General features: G+C 44.8%; 1 protein-coding gene across 1 annotated transcript in view; it reads left to right on the forward strand.

Moving 5' to 3' along the window:
- The window catches only part of LOC137422329 (sodium/potassium/calcium exchanger 2-like), a 119554-nt gene that overhangs the window by 40536 nt on the left and 58492 nt on the right, over positions 1 to 20526 (forward strand). Inside the window, exon 3 of the mRNA XM_078772617.1 lies at positions 4149 to 4251. Within this exon, the coding sequence (XP_078628743.1) occupies positions 4149 to 4251 (103 nt within the window). The remainder of the gene's footprint in view (positions 1 to 4148; positions 4252 to 20526) is intronic.

The following is a 20526-nucleotide window of genomic DNA, read 5'->3' on the forward strand; positions in this document are numbered from 1 at the left end:
GGTCTGGCACCCAAGTATCACAATGATCTCCTGTAATGTTTGGACTCCTTAGCATTCGGCATTATTGGGATCTTTCACGATATTGCAGAAGCAATCGGCGACACGGCGGTGCCCCCAGCAAATCATGCTATCCTCAGCCATGTTGAAGAAGATTGCCGAATCACAAGATCTGTTCTCGTATTGCAGACAGGTCGGTATAGCCTCTCTGTTTATTGCCTCTCCAGTCAAGATACCTTTGCTCTCACAGCCTTCTGATCCTCCCCAACCCCTCCAGGATGCATGTGTTCTTCCAGAAACCCCCTCGTGCTTAAACTCCCAAAATGAAGGCTCATTGGCAACCTCCACTCTTTTGTTGCTCTTTTCTTACCTTTTGAGGAACTGCCTCTCTGAGGGTATTCAATCCCACTCTGCCCCCCAGGGCTTCAAGTATTGCTGTACACTACAATGTCATGTCATCCCCATGCCGACCTGTGATGTTTATAATGCCATTAACCATACGTACATAACACAACCTACTCACTTGAAGTTACTGTTAACTGCCCTCCTCTCTCTCCTCTATCCTGTTCTTTCATTCCCCTGCTTGTTGAGTCCATATGTGGCCCCACTGGGCAGAAATTCACCAAACTTGGTTGTTATCATCAGCATTTGGTGAATTTGGTGAATTTCTGCCCAACCGTTTAGGAGGAGATAATGTGATGGAAGGACAAACGGACAGACAGACAGACAGACGGAGCTGATGACAATATCCACCCGTTTTTTTCCCCAAAATTGTGGGGTTAACAAAAACATTAAATTTACTGCTGGGGAGTCTTGCATATGCACAAGTGGAAGACTTCTGTTTGAGTCACAAGTTGTTAATTGGCATTTACCGTTAATAAATTCATTTCTCCATGCTTCCAGCTTTTTTTAAATTTAATTTTTTCTTTTTTGCATGATCTAAGGCTCGTAGTGCGGAGCTGCCACACACATCTCACACACATGGACACACAGACAAATACATGAGACACAGCACAGGACTGAGCTTGGAGAAGCGTCGTTACTTCCGGGGGCACTCTGGGTACCAACGATACCTCAACAACGGTGCCGTCTTTTTCACCGCACTCAGCGAGGCACATCCACTGGAGGAATTTCCTCCTCCCTATGGATGCCCAACCCATTGGGATTGGCCATGTTCTTAACCTGTTAAATGCTGAATGTCAACCAAGGAAGCAGCCCGTACCATTTTACAAAAACTCTTTGGGGTTTGAACCACCAACCTCCCATACCCGTTGCAGACACTCCTGCCAATACACCACCGTACCCGTTGCAGACACTCCTGCCAATACACCACCAAGTCATTACACCAATGAGCTTTCGTATGTTTCTTGTTCCTCACTGGGCATGGCATTGGCATTCTTTTCCTGAAAGATATTTCCTTGACTTTCACTTCTCAGATTGTTCTGCAGAGCCCCCAAAAGCAGTGGTGTAGTCTAGTTTTTTTGTAGTGGGTATACTGTGATTTTTCCCTTCCAGCCTCATAGTCACCCGTCCCAGAGCGACACCCGTCCTGAAGCGACACCCCATAAGCACCACCACACTCACTAATGCATACAGTAGGTGACGTCAGATCCGGGTCACAGGTCACGGAAGCCCCAATGCCATTAGTCAGTGCTTCTTAACACAGACGGGGTGAATTTTATCAAATCAAATCAAATTTTATTCATATAGTGCATTTTAGGAATGAAAGTTATTTCTATAGCGCATTTTATGAATGAAAGTGTGAAAGTTCTGTCAGGAAACTATGTTGTTACGTATCCTCGCGCATTTTAAAGTGGGTATACGGAAATCCTGGACCTTTCCTAGTGGGTATACGGCGTATACCTGCGTATCACGTAGACTACATCACTGCCCAAAAGGTTGCCGTAACCTCACCTGACCAACCATTTAAGATATACTGTATCAATATTGTTGTGTTTTAATTTCAGTTACTAAAGGGAATCTGTAAAGCAAGATGTGAAATTTGCTTTTTCATCTGTATCTATATGAATCAATCAGAAAAATATGGAGAAGCTATATCATTGTTGACGAATGCATATTGGACTGGGATTCAAATGAATAATTTGTGCCTCCAGTTGAATCATTGTCTGCTTTTAGCTGTTCCTCTGATACATTATCTCTCGGTTGGAATTTGGCCAGGGTGCCCGGAGACGATTTGAAATTTGGCCAAGGAGCAGGGGATAGCTCGTCTACTCCTCGTAAAAAGTCAACGAGGGATCTTTAATGTCGACCAACTTATAGGGTCCTTAGCAGCTTCACATTCATGTACACCTGGTGATGCGACACCCTGTCTGGGAAGCACCAATCTGACAGATTATAGCTGGGCCAAGAATTGAAACCAGACTGCCTGTCTCAACGTTAAGTACACTACCTTTGCACCGTCCTGTTGGATTGTAATGGTGACTCTCAAGCAGTCACACGAATACCTACTTCTGCTTACATAGCTCTAGCAAACAATGAATCAAACAACAGCAAAAACATCATAGATGGACACACGTTTCAACAATAAAGGCACTCGGTAGAGAGCATACTCCACCAGGCTGAACAGTTTATGTGTTTTTGTATCCCACTGATCTGGATTCGGACCTGAAACAAAATCTAACCGGCTTGCTCGTGTCACCAAACCAACTCGTCCACCAAGTTTAGTCATAACTCGTCCACAACTTTTAAAACGATGTTATACAGGTATATCGCTTTTCGCCCGACCTCTCAATGGTGAAAAATCACTTTAAAATTCAATAACTCTCGTATCCGAATCCATATTCAGATCTTCACCAAAATCGAATCAATCTTTCCTTGTCACACACCCAATCTGTCCACCAAGTTATGTCCAAATCCGTCCGTAACTTTTTGAGATATGGTGTTATGTATCGTTTTTGGCCCTATCTCCCAATGGTGAAAAATTACTTTAAAATTCTACTAGCCGGATCCGGATCTTCACCAAAATTGAATCAATTCTTCCTTGTCACATACGTAACCTCTCCACTAAGTTTCGTCCGAATCCGTCCACAACTTTTTGAGATGTCTTGGTCACAAACAGACAGACAAACAGACAGGGGTGAAAACATAACCTCCATCCACCTTCTGTGGCGGAGGTAAACAGGGGCACAGAAATGATTTGGTAAAATTTTCAGGATTTTATGATCGTGAGGACATTATCATCTCACTTGATACAATACAAACACATGAGTATTCGTTTACTTGAATTACAAGCAAATTAGGAGACAATGCAGAAATTAACATAGTAAATGGGACATGAATGGGAAATGTAATAAATGGGAAATTAACATAGTAAATGGGACATGAATGGGAAATGTAATAAATGGGAAATTAACATAGTAAATGGGACATGAATGGGAAATGTAATAAATGGGAAATTAACATAGTAAATGGTTCGTATTAACATATTAACATACATATTCGATTAACATGGTATATGTTATTAACATAACATAACATTAACATAATGTATGTATGCATAACATCTTAACAGATAGCATTAACATATATATGTACAGGTATATATATATATATATATACATACATACATACATAAATATAAAGTATTATATTAACATATATGTGCATACATATATTGACATGCATATATTAACATAGTATAGGTTATTAACATATTAACATATATGGTGAACATAGTACATGACTAATTGACATAGTGTATATTTCCTGGTATCACAGCATCACAAGCTCTGTGTGCATCTCGGAACATCAAACAGACCAAGCGTGTTTACTATTCATTCCTTTTAGCATCATGTCATCTTTGCATTCAAATCAATGGCTCAACCACAGCTTCTCTTACAAAAAATGTGAAAGAGGAAATAAAGTTGTGACTGATTTAAGACCATATTGAAGGAAGAGAAGGGAAAGGAGAGTTGGTGTGTATGGTGCATGGTGGGGGGCAGGTTGGGGGAGGATAGGGGATTGATAATAATGAGTCCATATTTCCACACATAATACATGTATGGTTTTGGTGTGGAGCATTCGATGCTGTTCCTTTTGCATGAAGTGAAATTTGTGCTTTGACAAGTGTCATCATGCTTGACCCACATGCGGTTTCTTCGTGTTGCTTGACCCAATCATGCCTGCTGCAGGGATCCAAGTCTCAAAAGAAGCGAGGGAAATCTGCATCAACCAAGATGATGAGAAACAGCCTCTTCCAGCTGATGATATACACACTGGATCCTCTTGGGGAAGGTATCTGATGGATGGTTAACTGTGTCAAAAACAAGTGTGTGATGTCCGGGAGTGTCTGTACTTGCGAGAGTGAAAAGTAAAGTTATAGTTGTAAAAGAGGTGGTGGGTATAAAACAGGACCGACATTTATATGGAAAAGATATTTTGCATATTTTATAATCTTGTAAATATTTTTTAGTGTTTGTGTTTTTGTTTGTGCTTTGCATGTTATTCTTTCACAGCCGAACCACAACATCTAGGGGCCCCAAAATTTGGTTTAGGTTCTTCAGAATCTTGGCAATATTGTAAGCTACCCCAGCCCCTTCTCACCCACAAAATTGCCACCACCCACAAGGAAATACTCTGTCTGTATGTATGTTTGTGTATGTCTGAAAATCATAGAAAAAAAATGGCTAGGCAAATCTCCACCAGATTTTGCATACGTATTGAGGGTATCCAGGTTCAGGTCATGGTCAGGTATCCCACTCCATTCCCACCCCGCAAGGCAATTCTGTATGTATGTATGTATGTATGTATGTATGTATGTATGTATGTATGTATGTGTGTGTATGTATGTGTGTTTGTTTGTACATCTGAAAATCAAGAAACTGACCTTAAACAAGGAAATGAGGACATTTGGCAGATCATTTCTGTGGTGCACTCTCAGGTTGATTTTTGCGACAGCTTTAAACATCAATAAGCCTGGTGTTGGCTTAGCGGTTTGGGTGCCGGCTTGGGATCCTAGGATCCTGGGTTTGAATCCCAGTTGATCGCTTAATGAACACCAGGGGGGTTGACTCAGCCTGTCATCCTTCTGAGGTTGGCAAATTGAGTACCAGCTCACTGGTAATTCCCTGGGTATCGCAAGAGGCGACTAACAGGGTTGGCGGCAGGAAGGACGGAAGGGCATCCGGCTGTAAAACATTGCTTTAAAAAGGGGACCACGGTGCCTAAAAAAGGCCAACCCCCGCTTTGCGGGGAAAAATGGCCTCCAAAGGCGGTTCTTTAAACATCAATCATCTTGATGGTTTACTAAAGTCTACATAACCCCATCCTGATTGGGTGACCTGGCTTGGGTGGGGTACCTAGTGCTACATGGGGAAAAACTATGTCGGGGTTCCAGCACATGTTGTGCATTGAAAACATTTAAATCTCGTAAATATTTTGAAGTGTTTCTATGTTTGTTTGTGTGATTGTTACTTGCAAAATCGAAGATTTTTCAAGCATATATTGGTTGGTCTAGTGTGTTATTCTGCCTGTCTAACAACAGCTTGTTTTTTAAGTATCAGCATTTGTCCATCATCGGTGAAAGTCAAGGCCACAAAGTGAAAATTTTGGTTTGGGCTTGGCAGCTTTCTCTTTTAAGATAGCTTTTGTGGTGTTCCCACTGAGCCTCTTATGCATGAGCAATTGACGAGCAGGACCAAGCAATGTGGCATTTGGGACGCCAAATCGTAGGTAGTCCGGTGAGTTGTTAGGGTTAGGTATGGCTGTTTGTCTGTCAATTGCCTACAAGTCACAATTTTAATCCGATCTTCACGAAACTTCAACAAATGGTAGAGCTGGTCATAAGAAAGAAGCCTATTTATTTTGAGGTCAAAGGTCACCTTGAGGTCAAATTTCTAAAATTGCCATTTTTCATCCAATTGATGAGAAAGTTGAACAGAATTTGCATATTGAGTCACTGAACTGGAAAAGCAACTATTTTGAGGTCAAATGGTCAACTCAAGGTCAAACTTCCAAAATTATCAATTTTCATCTGAAAAATGGTCACTTTTCATCGATATTGAGGGTTGTTTTCATCCTATTAACTGGGAAAATAAACAGCAATTTCATAGATGTCGCGCTATACAAAATAAATGAATTATTATTATTATTATTATTATAGTGCATTACTGAATTGGGAAAGCAACTATTTTTGAGGTCAAATGAGCAAAGGTGAACTCAAGGTCTAACTTCTAAAATCATCAATTTTCATCTGAAAAATAATAAATTTTCATCTTTTGGGGGAATGGAATGGGGTGTGGGCATGGGGTGGTGGATCTTGCAAGTATCGTGGATCCCACTGAGAGGCTGGATCTGGATTCGGACCTGAACCAAAATGCAATTGCTTGTTTTTGTTGCCTAACCAACTCATCCACCAAGTTTTGTCATAATCCGTTCACAACTTTTAGAAATATCGTGCTACTTTTTTTTAAAATAATTTTTTTTTGGGCTGTCTGGTGTCGTGATGCATGATGCATGATGTCTTTGATGTTCACAACCAAACCTTTGCATGATGTCTTTCTTGTTTGTGTGTTTGCATGTTACTCTTTCATAGACGAATCGTAGCACCTAGAGGCCCTAACTTTTTGGAGCCAGGATTTCAGAATCTGGCCATGTGTTTAGCTACCCTTGATGTCAAGGCCACCAGAGGCCACCAAAGGCCACTATAAAGTGTATATTGGGACGTAGGTTCAGGCAATGCAGCTGCCTGCCCAAAGACAAAAGGTAACCACAATGAGGCGAATAACTCCAATTGCTTTTCAATGTCCAACAGGTGCCGAAATCCCTACAGGCCCCTCTTGTAATATCCATAATGAAGTGACAATAAAAAATAATGAAAAACCATAATCTTATATTCCTTCATTTTAACTAATAAGCCTTACTGTGCTTAACAATTAGAAAATATATTTTATGTTTGCTCTTAGCTGAAGAAGGTCGTTCACATATGAATAATGTGCCTTGCAGGAAATACTGTTACAGGTTGAACAAAAGCACCAAATTTTTCTGAGAATTTATTTCGGGTACTATGATTAGTTTCCGAAGGGTAGCGATCAAAAATGGGGGAAAACATCCAGGAAATGACACGACTCTTAATTATAGCATACATGATTTATTGTTTATATATGATTAATTCATACCTATTATGTCACATAGTTATTACTAAAGGTGGCTAACCACCACTCGAGCAGGGAAAATGGCCTTAAAATGCCTGTTGTGTGTTGTAGTTATTACTAAAGGTCCAAAATTTGCCCAAAATAATTGAAATATTGAAGAGCAACTATGAATAAAACTGTCCAAAACATTAAGACTACAAGAAATATTGTCCGCCATTGTCCCCTATTTATAGCCATCACATTTGAAGCATTTATACACTCTTTTTATTTAAAGTGAATAAATGTACAGGTGACATCTACCTATATCAGTTTAATTATATACATTTTTGACTGTTTGGTGTTGATTTTTTTTTTTCCAATAACTATTGTTATAAAAAGACCAACTGAAGTCATATGTCATATCTATGGGTAATACCGCATGTTGAATTTCAGTGTCCCCTACTGAGGTCTCATTTACTATTTCTGGGCATCTACCCTTCTGAAATGAAGCATTATGACGTGAGGAACATTCATGCAAAATTTAGCACTTTTGTCCACCTGGTTGCGGTATTTCCAAAATATTTAATTAAGCCACCTTACTATATGACAGGCAAACATCTGGGTGCATGAATTAATTTACAGTGCAGGAGCTGCAGCTCTCAAGGCAAGCACATTCTGAGAATCAAAGCAGTGTAATGTAGTGTCAATGAATATCTGAGAATACCGTACAACGTGTGATCTGTAGCTTTCGGTAGGAATTTGGAATTTGTTCAGGGTGCCGGCAACAACTCGTAAACTCTTTGCAAAGGACACCGTGGTAGGTTTAACATCCAACAGCAAATGCTAGCAGACAGGTACCGTGCTCAGCGTACATCCAATGGACAGCACACCTTTTGATGCCCTTCCTGTGATGTTTGCTGAGTCGAACCAAAAAGTGTCGTCGGACCAAAAATCGAACACAAAATAGACTGCACAAATATAAGTGTACATACTACTTCTGCACCATCCTCCTGTTGAATCAGAAAGTGTGTTTACAGCAATGAGGAATATTCTCATGACTGATATATATATATATATATATATATATATATATATATATATATATATATATATATTTGGAAATTGAATAAACAGGAATAAATTCCTGCATGGAACTCGTGTGAGAAGTTCTGACTCAACCCGGTACTCAAACCCACGGACCTCATCACTTACTCGGTGACAGCTCACTGAGCTGAGTCTTCGGAATATCCTCAGAAATTTCTCACACTTTCTCACACTCTCACAGAAATTCTCACACTCTCACATTAAAAAAATTAAATGTCAAAATTAAATAAATTTAATAAATAATTAATTTAATATAATTAATTAATTACAATAATTAATTTTATTGATTTTAAATTAATTTTAAAATTAAGAAATTTCTCACACTGCAGGCTTTATAATGGCCTTTGTCTCACTTGCCTGCTCGGCAGACCCTGGATGTGAATGTATGTGGAAGTGCATTGGAGATTAACTCATCTAGAAATTGAATAAACAGGAATAAATTCCTGCGTGGGGCTAGTGTGAAAAAATTCTGACTCAACCTGGGACTCAAACCCACAGACGTCATCACTTACACGGTGACAGCCCATTGAGCTATTGAGTCTTTGAGATATCCTCAGAGATATTTTCAGGATATCTATCTACATATAATTATCGATATATATATATATATATATATATATAAATAGGTCATATATGTATTTACATATATATATATATATATATATATATATATATATATATATATATATATATATATATATATATATATATATACATATATACATATATATATATAAATAAAATTATATATACATATATATATATAAATAAAATTATATATATATATATATATATATGTAAATACATATATGGCCAATATATATATGTATGTGTATATATATATATATATATATATTTATATATATATATATATATATAATCGTTAGATTAAATAAGACGCGGACGTAGCTTCAGGACGTCGATCTTTAATTGTCGACAAGCTTTCGACCAACAAAGGTATTTTCTGAGTCTACAAAAACAGTAGGCATGTATATCAGTCAAGTATGTATAGTGATGTGTGTAAGATGTGTGATATGTGTAGAAAATGCATACAAAAGGAAGAGCCACGCCAAAGTTCACTCACCGGCCCCAAGTTCAACGGAAATGAAGCGCACCTTCCAGTTACCGTTTGCGTTACAGTTCCGGTGCACGTGCATATACAAATATAGAGATATACATACATAAACACACAAGCATATATTCATATACCATATATGTATTGATGACATCCAGTTCATCGTTATATTGATGACATCCAGTTCATCTGGTCAAAATCCCCCCGTAGTCTCGCACAATTCCAAAATGAATTAAATTTGATTCATCCGACCATCAAGTTTACATTCGACAGCTCACAGTCTGAAGTTCACTTTATAGACACATCACTCACGCTTCAAAATAACAGACTCGAAACAGAACTATACACAAAACCAACAGACACTCACTCTTACCTTCTCCCTTCTTCATCTCATCCTAAACATACAATTGCAAGCATACCATACAGTCAAGCACTCAGAGTAAGACGCATTTGCTCAACAAAAATGGCAGAAGAAACTTCTCTCTGCCAATTAGAAACACACTTCATTGCAAGAAACTATGACCCTCACTCTGTGCAAGAAGCAATAACCCGAGCAAAACACATACCGAGAGCAGACCTTCTGACTTACAAACCCAAACCTGCAACTAACCGTGTCCCACTGGTAACCACCTACTCTGCTACCTCATCCCAATTGCCAAGTATTCTGAATAAGGCCCTTCCTCTCCTCCATCAATCAGAAACACTCGGCACCACATTTCCTCAACCTCCACTAACATCATTTCGACGTGGTCGGACACTCAGGGACCTCTTGGTAAAAGCAAAGCACCCACAGCCCCACAACAAACAAACTAGGATCCCTGGCTTCTATAAATGCACAGCAAACAAATGTATTATTCACAAGCATTTACTCGAAGGAAACAAATTCTGTAGTTCTAGCACTGGACAAAAATTCCCCATCACCTCCTATATGAACTGCAAATCTACATGGGTCATATACCTAATCACTTGCCAAAAGTGCACCAAACAATATGTTGGAAAAACTGAGAATACACTCTGCACACGATTTAATAACACCCGGTCAGAAATCAATAACTTCCACACCAGTCAGGGCAAATCTCTACCTAACACGATACACTTTAATCAACCGGATCACTCTATAAATGACATTCAAATCTCTGCCATTGAATCAATTACAAATCGATCACACACCACGATTCAGAAACGTGAGTCCTTTTGGATACACAAACTTCGGACAAAAATCCCTCATGGCATAAATTTTGATGACTAAAGCATGTTCCTACATCAACCCAATCAAATTGTTAACCGTAACCCATTCATTCATTCTTTCCTTCATTCATTCATTCTCTCTTTCCTTCTTTCTTTCCTTCATTCATTCATTCATTCATTCATTCTACCTTTATATGTCATTTATATAAATATATAAATATATTATATGAATATAAATGGGATATGAATATATGCTTGTGTGTTTATGTATGTATATCTCTATATTTGTATATGTACGTGCACCGGAACTGTAACGCAAACGGTAACTGGAAGGTGCGCTTCACTTCCGTTGAACTTGGGGCCGGTGAGTGAACTTTGGCGTGGCTCTTCCTTTTGTATGCATTTTCTACACATATCACACATCTTACACACATCACTATACATACTTGTCTGATATACATGCCTGCTGTTTTTGTAGACTCAGAAGAAGATCTTTGTTGGTCGAAAGCTTGTCGACAATTAAAGATCGACGTCCTGAAGCTACGTCCGCGTCTTATTTAATCTAACGATTATTTATTCAATGCAAATGAGACGCCCTGCTCGTACTGTGGAGTTTCTACTATTTCTTACAGTTATATATATATATATATATATATATATATATATATATATATATATATAATTATATGTAGATAGATATCCTGAAAATATCTCTGAGGATATGTCTGAGGACATGTCCAGGGTTCTTCTTAGCCAGGCAAATGTTCATGATCTGTGCTGAATGCTCCAATGCTCTGTTGAGACTATGCGCCTCTCACCACCACCATAAAAAAAAACTTAAAATCTACTGTTTAAATATGATGTATGTTGTACAGAAAACTCCTTTTATTAAGATGAATAGGTGCTTCGAAAAATACATTCAGACCAATAGGTAATATATATATATATATATATATATATATATATATATATATATATATATACATAAGTTCAAACAAAGCATGTCTTGCTAGGCTGGGAGTGTGTGGGACAGAAATAAGGAGGATGTGTGACAAGGTGGCCAAGATTGCCTTGAAAGGCTCATTTTGGATATGGAGGAAGTTTATGGAGGCACGTCAAACGGTGTAGGTTGGTTGTGTGTGGTTTTTCTTTTTGGTTTTTTTTTTTGTTACTATTATTTCTTATTTTGTGTATATGAGTGAGTGGGTGAGGGTGTGTTTTTGCAGAATTAATTTTTGCATGAGTGTGTGTTTTTGTATGTTTAGTGGTGTATGTTGTAAGGGTAGGTGGTTGGTTGGTTGGTGATGTGTGTGTGTGTGTGTGTATGGGTGTGTATGTGTGTGTATGAATGATCTGGTGTGTTTTGTTGGTGAGTGGTGAAGGGTATAAAGGTGGGTGTTCGAGTGTTCCACCATGTTTGTTTGGTGCTGTGGATTCTGGATGCGGAGGTGTTGTTGTTGTTGTAGTCTGTGTTCGCACTGGCTGGGGGTGGGGGTATGTACGCATCCAGGTGCAGTTGCTGCATGTGGATGTGTATGTGCTCCTGCTGGCCCACCTTAGCTGACCGTATCGAGGTTGAAGGGCCGAAACGGGATGATGCTGAGGACCCTGTCAGTGCGGCACACTTGTGACCAGGTGTGTTTTGAACTTATATATATATATATACATATATATTGTTGCGGATCTCCCGAAGCCCGTTCATGTTACAAAGGGGGGTTTAACACCTTCTTTCCCTTGGGTCTTCGTGTCCACGAGGCCGAATCGCCACTTCTGCAGCAAACGGGAAAAAGGGTATCGGGTATCGACACCGCACGTACCTTTGACCCACGCTGCCACGAAAACGGGGACTGGACCTCGCACAAGCCATGCTTAATCGAGTACGCCTGAGCGGTGTGCGTATCACGTGATTCGTGCCGTTTCTTTTATGGAACCCGATTCGAGCGGTTTTATTCGTGCTATGCTAGGCCAATGGATGGAGAGGACGGGAACGATCAAATTGAAGAGGAAGAACACAATTTATTATTTATGTACAGGACGAAGAGACACAGAGCAGGCACTTAAACAATGTTAACTAAACCCCAGACACAGGGCCCACTCACTCACATGGGGAAAAAGAAGGAAGGAAGTTCGCGTTCCCAAACGCGTCCTGGCGTCGGTCGCTCCGGGACAGCTCGCCCGGCGTGGCCCTCTGGTGGTCACGGCACGTGCAGGGAGCCCAGGCAAGGAGGTCGCGTGTCTGTGGCCCGGAATGAGTCGTCTTCTCAAGCGCGATTTATACAGCGCAGAGCGCAGGGCACGGGGCGTGGGGAAAGTTCGTGTACAACGACACTATTGCAAGCAGTTCAAGCAGTTACAAGCACTCCGACTCGTTCTCTCTGATACCCCGACTTTTACTCGATGCCTCGACCTCGTGCGTTCTCGTTTCCCTCTCAACTCTGACTCGACTCATGGGCTGCGCGACTGAACTGAGGCGGGGTTACCCGGGGCAGGGCTTTATGGCTCCACCCCGGCCTTACTCGAATGTTCCAAGCCCCACCTCTCATCGCCGTGGTGAGCTACTCCCCTCCAGCTTTGATTGGCGGCTCGTTGCTTACCAGCCATTCCCCCTGCAGCTCCTCCCTTCGGCTTTGCCAGACTTGTTCAGGCCGAGCACGTGGTATTCCAGCGCAAAAGAACACCTAAGCTCACTGGCCTGCTCAACGCAAAACTAACACAAGAAAGGAGACTACCTTACATTTACTAAGAAATGACTATACTACAGCGAGGCTACATGTTGTGGTGCGTCTACCTACGAGGGGGGTTATCCTTTATTCTCAAAACCACAACACTACACTCCTCTCTCACCAGACTTGTCCCGAGTTGACCCCAACAATGGAACGACCGGTAGAGCCTGGCATGCAAGTTTAACATTACGTTTAAATGTGACACATAGGTGTGGTTCCCCCTACCATTTACTCTGACCCATGTGTGCGACAGTTTTAACACTAAATATGTCCCTCCTATTGCGTTGAGCAGCTTTCTAACAGTTTCACACCCACAACTACCCGAGTATTTCTGGAATTTCAAACTAAACACAGAGCCGGTGGGCAACATTCTTATATTTACAAGCACAGACATTAACTTTATTTACAATGCTATGACCCAGGACCTGTACTTTTTGGAAGAGAAGATTGGAGGGGAGAGAAACACAACAAAACACTCATATGGCACTTGCTGCTTGCATCTGGCATCTTGCTTCTTGCTTCTTCCTTGTGCGGCTAACAAAACCGGCTGGCCCTGACCGGCATACAGGCCATTTGAAGCATCAGGGCCATCTAAACTTGCAGAACTTCTTTATCCCTAGCACACAATAATAAAAATGCTTTTATTTGCTTTTCATTGGCCAGCAGCGCCATTCTCACGTAGTCCAACTGCGTGGCATCAATGCCACTCAACAAGTGGTCCGAAGGTGCAAGATGATTTTGCAGCAAGATGCTGCACAGCAGAGGTGCAAGGCCACAAGGCTTGTGGTCCTTAATGAGTGACAAGGAGCAGCAAGAGGTGTTTGGCAGCAAGGTGCTGCACAGGTCGGCTGCACAGATGTAATAAGGGTGCAGCAAAAGGACACGGCAGCAAGGTGCTGCACAGTTTGGCTGCACAGGTGGAACAAGGGTGCAGAATGGATGCTGCTCAGGTGTGACGGTGCTGCACAGTTCCGCCTCCAAAATGGTCCTAGGGCGGGGAGGAGAGACAAAGCACAACAAGCAAGCGGAAAGGATGCAGTGGCACACAGAAAAACAAGGTGACCAGGCACCACCATGCCTGGTGCGGTGTGAGGGATGCGGTCGAGCGAGCAGAGCAAACTCGTCCCTAACCGTCCATACTCCCCACCGTCGGCTACACTACCCTAGCCCCCCTTGTATTCACGATCCGTCTCTACGTCCTGTCTCCCACATCCCCCTCTATACCAAATTCGTCCCCCAATCCCTCCCAGGAAGGAAGGGATGGAACAAACACAATGTCACTCTTACGTCGTGATGCGTCTCGTCTCACTACTCAATCAGTCTACAGAGCCTCGGTGTGAAGGTCGTCCTCCTCAGTGAATGGCTGTGGATGGTGCGAATGGAATTCTTTCATCCTGACTACACTAGTAACATTAACTCATTTAAACTACCCGGGGTCGTACCCTGCCAATCGGCCTCTTTAAATTATGTGGTTCTAAGAACCCGAATTCACATTGCCCACACTGTGGTGCCCTCCAAGATTTGGGTCTCACTCGCGCAAATTTTCACTCGTGCCGTCGCACAATTTCGGGGCTGGGTTGTGTGGCCCTACCAGCAGGTCTAACTACCTGCGCACCTCCGCCACTGAAGCCGCCACCCGAGCTTACCTGCTCCTCGCGACTATCTAATTGGGGAAAGCCCTCCCTGGCTCTTACCCCCTCTGTGCCCACCTTGGCATCGGGCAACCCGGGTCCTCTCCTGGGATCCTCGGGCCCCACTCAACTCACAACAACTACCCTAACTGGCTCCCAGCGCTTACCTACGGCCTCACCTGGCCGACAAACTACCAGTGGCGGAGTGCCTCAATAACCATACGCACTAATTAAGCCACACGCCCAGCCATTCCACAGTCTCACGCACCCAACAAAACGCTACCTTTCTACTACCTGCACCACAGGTGTCAATATCCATACAATTTACCTATGCCCTCTACCTGGCTTTACACTACCCACCCCGGGCTTTCGTGAATGGGTTCCACTTACCCCATTCACTCCTTCGCACCATGCACTCCACACCAATCATTCCATACCAACTACTTCCACACCTTTTATCTCGCATACCATTAACTCACACCACTACATTCACACACCATTACACAATTCCATTTATTTTTCACAATTCCTCAAACACACAGCATCATCTACCTAACTACTTCCCCTACAACTCGTGCTTCCCTGTCGTCCCTTTACACTATGCACTCCCTTTCCTTTAACAACCACCTAAACTGTCTACGTCCTCTCTACAGTTCAGGTGTCACTACTTAAATCTCTTGTCGCTACTGTCTTCTAATTCCCTAACATTATCCTAGCCCTCCCTCGGCTAGCTTCGGTGCCCCATGGAGGCAACCATTGCTGGCACCCCCATGTGCCTATCATTGCCATCCCCCTAAACTAATGCTCATGGGCCCCCCATGTGAGGAATGGTGGCACTACCATTCCCCCATGTGGGGTACATTACTCTCATCAGTCCGCTACACGATGAGCCTCCAAGTGGATGTACGTCGTCACGGCTCGGCCTCGAAGGGCCGAGCGATCCATGTGGGTGGTTGGTCGCCTGTAGGTGGTGTCCGTCCGGCATTTTCGATCCAAGGGGGGAGGGATTGATGGGCCCAGGTTCAGGGCTCCATCCCTGCACGGGGCCTCACGGTCCCACGCACGATGACCCAACCGGCCACGGTCGGAGCACCGCACCCGACAGGGTGCATGGCTCCTAAAACTCCTACCTCCCCTTGAACCTCGCAGATCGCCTTTGCTGCCACGGCACGGCACCAACCATACAGTGCGGGGGCCGGAGGCACGAATCATGCACACCGCTCCTTGTGAGACCGACGCGGCACCGATCCCCTCCGGTCCATGCAGCACACAACTCACGGGGGCTCACCGTACGCTACTCGTCCCGCTAAGCTCTCCCCCCCCCCCCCCCCCCCCGGTCAGTGTCGATGCATGAGCCGCGTCTTCATCACGCGTGACCCACTCCGCACTCGCACACCCAGGCACACACGCGCCTCCAACACACTCCGTTATGCACTCTTCCCGCACACAGTCCGGTGGGCATTCTCCCTTACACTCTGTTATTGCACACTCTGGTGCACACCACCCAGGCACACTCGCACCTTCCACACACTCCGGTGTCGCACACTCCGGTGCACACCTTTCTTCCACGCACTCGGCCCTCGCACACTCCGGTGCACACTCGGCCATCGCACACTCTACCCACACACTCTCCGGTGTGCATTCTCCCTCACACTTCGTACTCGTACACTCCGGTGCACACTCGTCTCTCACACACTCGGCCCCCGCACACTCCAGTGCACACTCATGCTCACACTCCGTTACACACTCACGCTCCACGCACGCCCTCTCATACCGCACAATGGGCCTTTCGTAAATCGTGCCACCCTCACTCGTACACCGCACAATGGGCCCATCGCGAACCCCCGGGTCTCGCCTCCCTCCCAAGCACGTCGAACACCCGTTCGCACCAAACACATTCGCGCCATTTTCTCTACTCACCATGGGGCCCTTCTTCTCCGCCAGCACCTACAAACTTTTTATTTCGTTAGCAAGCCCGGCATCACGGTGCAAATACAGACTTTGCGCGGATTCCATTTCTTCCCTCCGTGACTTACTCTCTTTCTCTCCCGTCTCTTCAGCCCCAATTGTTTCTTTTGCCCGCACGACGATCGTCGGCAGCCCTAAAATTTCTTTTTCCAATTCGACCTTCGCCGGCGCCCCCAAAATTTGTTTTCCAACTCAACGATCGTCGGCTCCTCTACACCCCGCGTCGCTACTCCCATAGCCCCGGTCAACTTGGCTGTCCTTCGCTCAAGCTCGCTCCCCATGCGTTCTCCACACCTTGTCACCTCGTCGCATACCACCGTGACCTTCCCGCTCAACCTGCGCCCAATGTCCTCCCCCATTTTTTAAATCTCCCTCTTGGACGCTGCCCTCATTTTTTCCATTTCACCACCCATTTTGTTTTCCAAACCTTCCATGTTACACCTTGCTTCGTCCCTCTGGGTGTCCATTTTGTTTTCCAAACCTTGCTTCATTTCTTTCATTTCCCGTCTTGATTTGTCCCCCTCCATTTTCATGGATGCTGTCATTTGCGCTATAAACAATTGCATGTACCCTGGCATCGCGGGCTCGGCTTCCGCCGCCACGTGCGAGGCGCCGCCATTTTCTTTACCAGCTGCCGCACCCTCATCTACTTCCCCTTCTTCTACCAACTCCTCCTGTTGGTCCTGGGTCATTAATTCTTCCTCTTCATCTATTATTCCCACCGGCATTTGACCGCCTTGGCCAGCCATGGTACGAATATAAATTTGATGTTACAACTAAATTTCGTGCGCTCGTAATTTCGAGTGTGTAAAGCGCACTCTAGGTCCAATTATCCCACTCCTAGACACCAATTTGTTGCGGATCTCCCGAAGCCCGTTGACGTTACAAGGGGGGGGATTAAAGCCCTTTTTTCCCTTGGGTCTTCGTGTCCACGAGGCCGAATCGCCACTTCCGCAGCAAGCGTGAAAAAGGGTATCGGGTCGATGCCGCACGTACCTTTGACCCACGCTGCCACGAAAACGGGGACCGGACCTCGCACAAGCCACGCTTAATCGAGTACGCCCGAGCGGTGTGCGTATCACGTGACTCGTGCCGTTACTTTTATGAAACCCGATTCGAGCGGTTTTATTCGTGCTATGCTAGGCCAATGGATGGAGAGGACGGGAACGAACAAATTGAAGAGGAAGAACACAATTTATCTTATATCTCTATATATAAAGGAGGAGTGTCTGTGTGTGTGTGCGTGTGTGTGTGTGTGTGTGTGTGTGTGTGTGTGTGTGTCTGTCTGGATGTCCGCTTATAACTCAAGAACTACACATCGGAGAAAAGATTTAGACACAGATTCGGAATCAGCATAAAATCCTGGTGGTTATAGGCTACGTTTTATTTTAGTATCAATGGTTTAAAAAACCGCGCCAGCTGCAATTCCATGGTGTAGTTTGTGGCGGCGCTATTGCCCCTTTCCGATCCTGCGGTTGCGCGTATGTACAGTATACTGTACGTACATATTTATATACGTATTTTCAATGTGCTTTTTATTGTATTTTAAATTGTTTTTTAGCTTCTTTTATTGTTAATTTATGTATTATTGTATTTATTTTAAATACATTTTTAAGGAAAACAAATGTTTTCACGTCCGTAGGAGTGACGTAAAGTCGCACATAATGACAAAATGCGCGCCATTTTTTCGCGCCAAGAACGAATAAACGGTAGTTGAGATTTTATTCGAATTCGAATTCCATTAAATTTCAACTGTTGGAAATTGAAATAATTATTGTTTCCAACAGTTGAAATTTAATGGAATTCGAATTCGAATAAAATCTCAACTAAAAAAAAAAACGTCGCGTTTTAAAATTATGACGTCATCAGCGTATTTCGGAACGTTAATTTTTCAACTTCATATTCGGAATCAGTACGTCCCAGAGCAACTACAGCACACCTTGAATGTTTAAAAAAACCTTCGGGTTTTAAAATTATGACGTCATCAGCGTATTTCGTAACGTTAATTTTTCAACTTTGAGGCCGACAATGACTTCCGACTTCCGGGTTCGGAATGCGGGACCAATGCCATTTGACAGGAATAAAAAATAAATGCGACATTCAATTGACGACAATGACTTCCGACTTGACTCCCCCCTCCCCCTCCCCCTCCCCTCCCCCTCCCCTCCCCCTCTCCTCCACCTCCCCCCTCCCCCCTAACCCCTCCCCTTCTCCCCTCCCCCTCCCCCTCCCCCCTCTCCTCCACCTCCCCCCCTCCACCCTAACCCCTCCCCCTCCCCCCCTCTCCTCCACCTCCCCCCTCCACCCTAACCCCTCCCCTTCTCCCCTCCCCCTCCCCCCTCCCCCTCCCCCCTTTCTCCCTCCCCCCTCCCCCCCACTCCCCCTCCACTCCCCCTCCCCTCCCCCCTCCCCCTCCCCTCCCCTCCCCTCCCCTTCCCCCTCCCCCCTCCTCTCCCCATCCCCCCTCCCCCCTCCTCTCCCCATCCCCCCCTCCCCCCTCCCCTCCCCCCTCTCCTCCCCTCCCCTCCCCTCCCCCCTCCCCCCTCCTCTCCCCCCTCCCCCCTCCTCTCCCCCTCCCCCCTCCCCATCCCCCTCCCCCCTCCCCTCCCCCTCCCTTCCCCATCCCCTCCCACTCCCTTCCCCATCCCCCACCCCTCCCCTCCCCCTCCCCCCACCCCACCCCTCCCCTCCCCCTCCCCCCACCCCACCCCTCCCCTCCCCTCCCCCCACCCCACCCCTCCCCTCCCCCTCCCCCCACCCCTCCCTCCCCCTCCCCCCCTCCCCCACCCCTCCCCTCCCCCCTCCCCCACCCCTCCCTCCCCCCTCCCCCACCCCTCCCCCTCCCCCCTCCCCCTCACCTGCCCCTCCCCTCACCCTCCCCCCTCACCCTCCCCCTCCACCCGCCCCTCCCCTCACCCTCCCCCCTTTCTCCTCCCCACTCCCCCCTCCACTCCCCCCTCCCCTCCCCCCTCCACTCCCCCCTCCCCTCCCCCCTCCCCTCCCTTCCCCCGTCCAGCAATGCCGGGTACTTCCCATGGCCAGCTGTACGTGGGCTGCTCGAGGGTTGGAAAACCAAGCAATCTTTATGTCTTGGCACCAAGTAAGAAAACCAGAAATGTTGTATACCAAGAGGTTTGAGAAATTGACAATAGACAAAACGTCATGTAGGAAATGTACGGTGATATTGCTCTAAAATATACATGTCTTTTCATCATATATTTGTCTTATTCTTATTCAACCCGGGCGAAGCCGGGTACCTCAGCTCGTCTCTATATATAAAGGAGGAGTGTCTGTGTGTGTGTGTCTGTCTGGATGTCCGCTTATAACTCAAGAACTACACATCGGAGAAAAGTTTTAGACACAGATTCGGAATCAGCATAAAATCCCGGTGGTTTTAGGCTACGTTTATTTTAATATCAATGGTTTAAAAAAAACCGCGCCAGCTGCAATTCCATGGTGTAGTTTGTGGCGGCGCTAGACGTTCGGGGTGTATTGCAATGGTTTGTCGGGTTTGGCTGTGGGTCCAGAATAGCTCCCATTTCCTTATGTTCTTCCACTTTTATTTTGAATCTTCTGTTACAACGCCTTCCTTATCTACCTTATATCCCCCCGACGAGGCCTCTACATAATTTCATGCGGCAGAATTTCGTGCATTTTGAGTGAAAGAAGTGAGACGAAGTTGTAGGAGGAAGAAGAGGCGCGGTCACTGTGGACGCCACGATCGTGAGTGGAAATGGCGGGAATTGCGT

This window comes from Myxine glutinosa, chromosome 2 (assembly GCF_964187855.1).
Source record: "Myxine glutinosa chromosome 2, kmMyxGlut1.1, whole genome shotgun sequence".
In the NCBI taxonomy this organism is placed as follows: Eukaryota; Metazoa; Chordata; class Myxini; order Myxiniformes; family Myxinidae; genus Myxine; species Myxine glutinosa.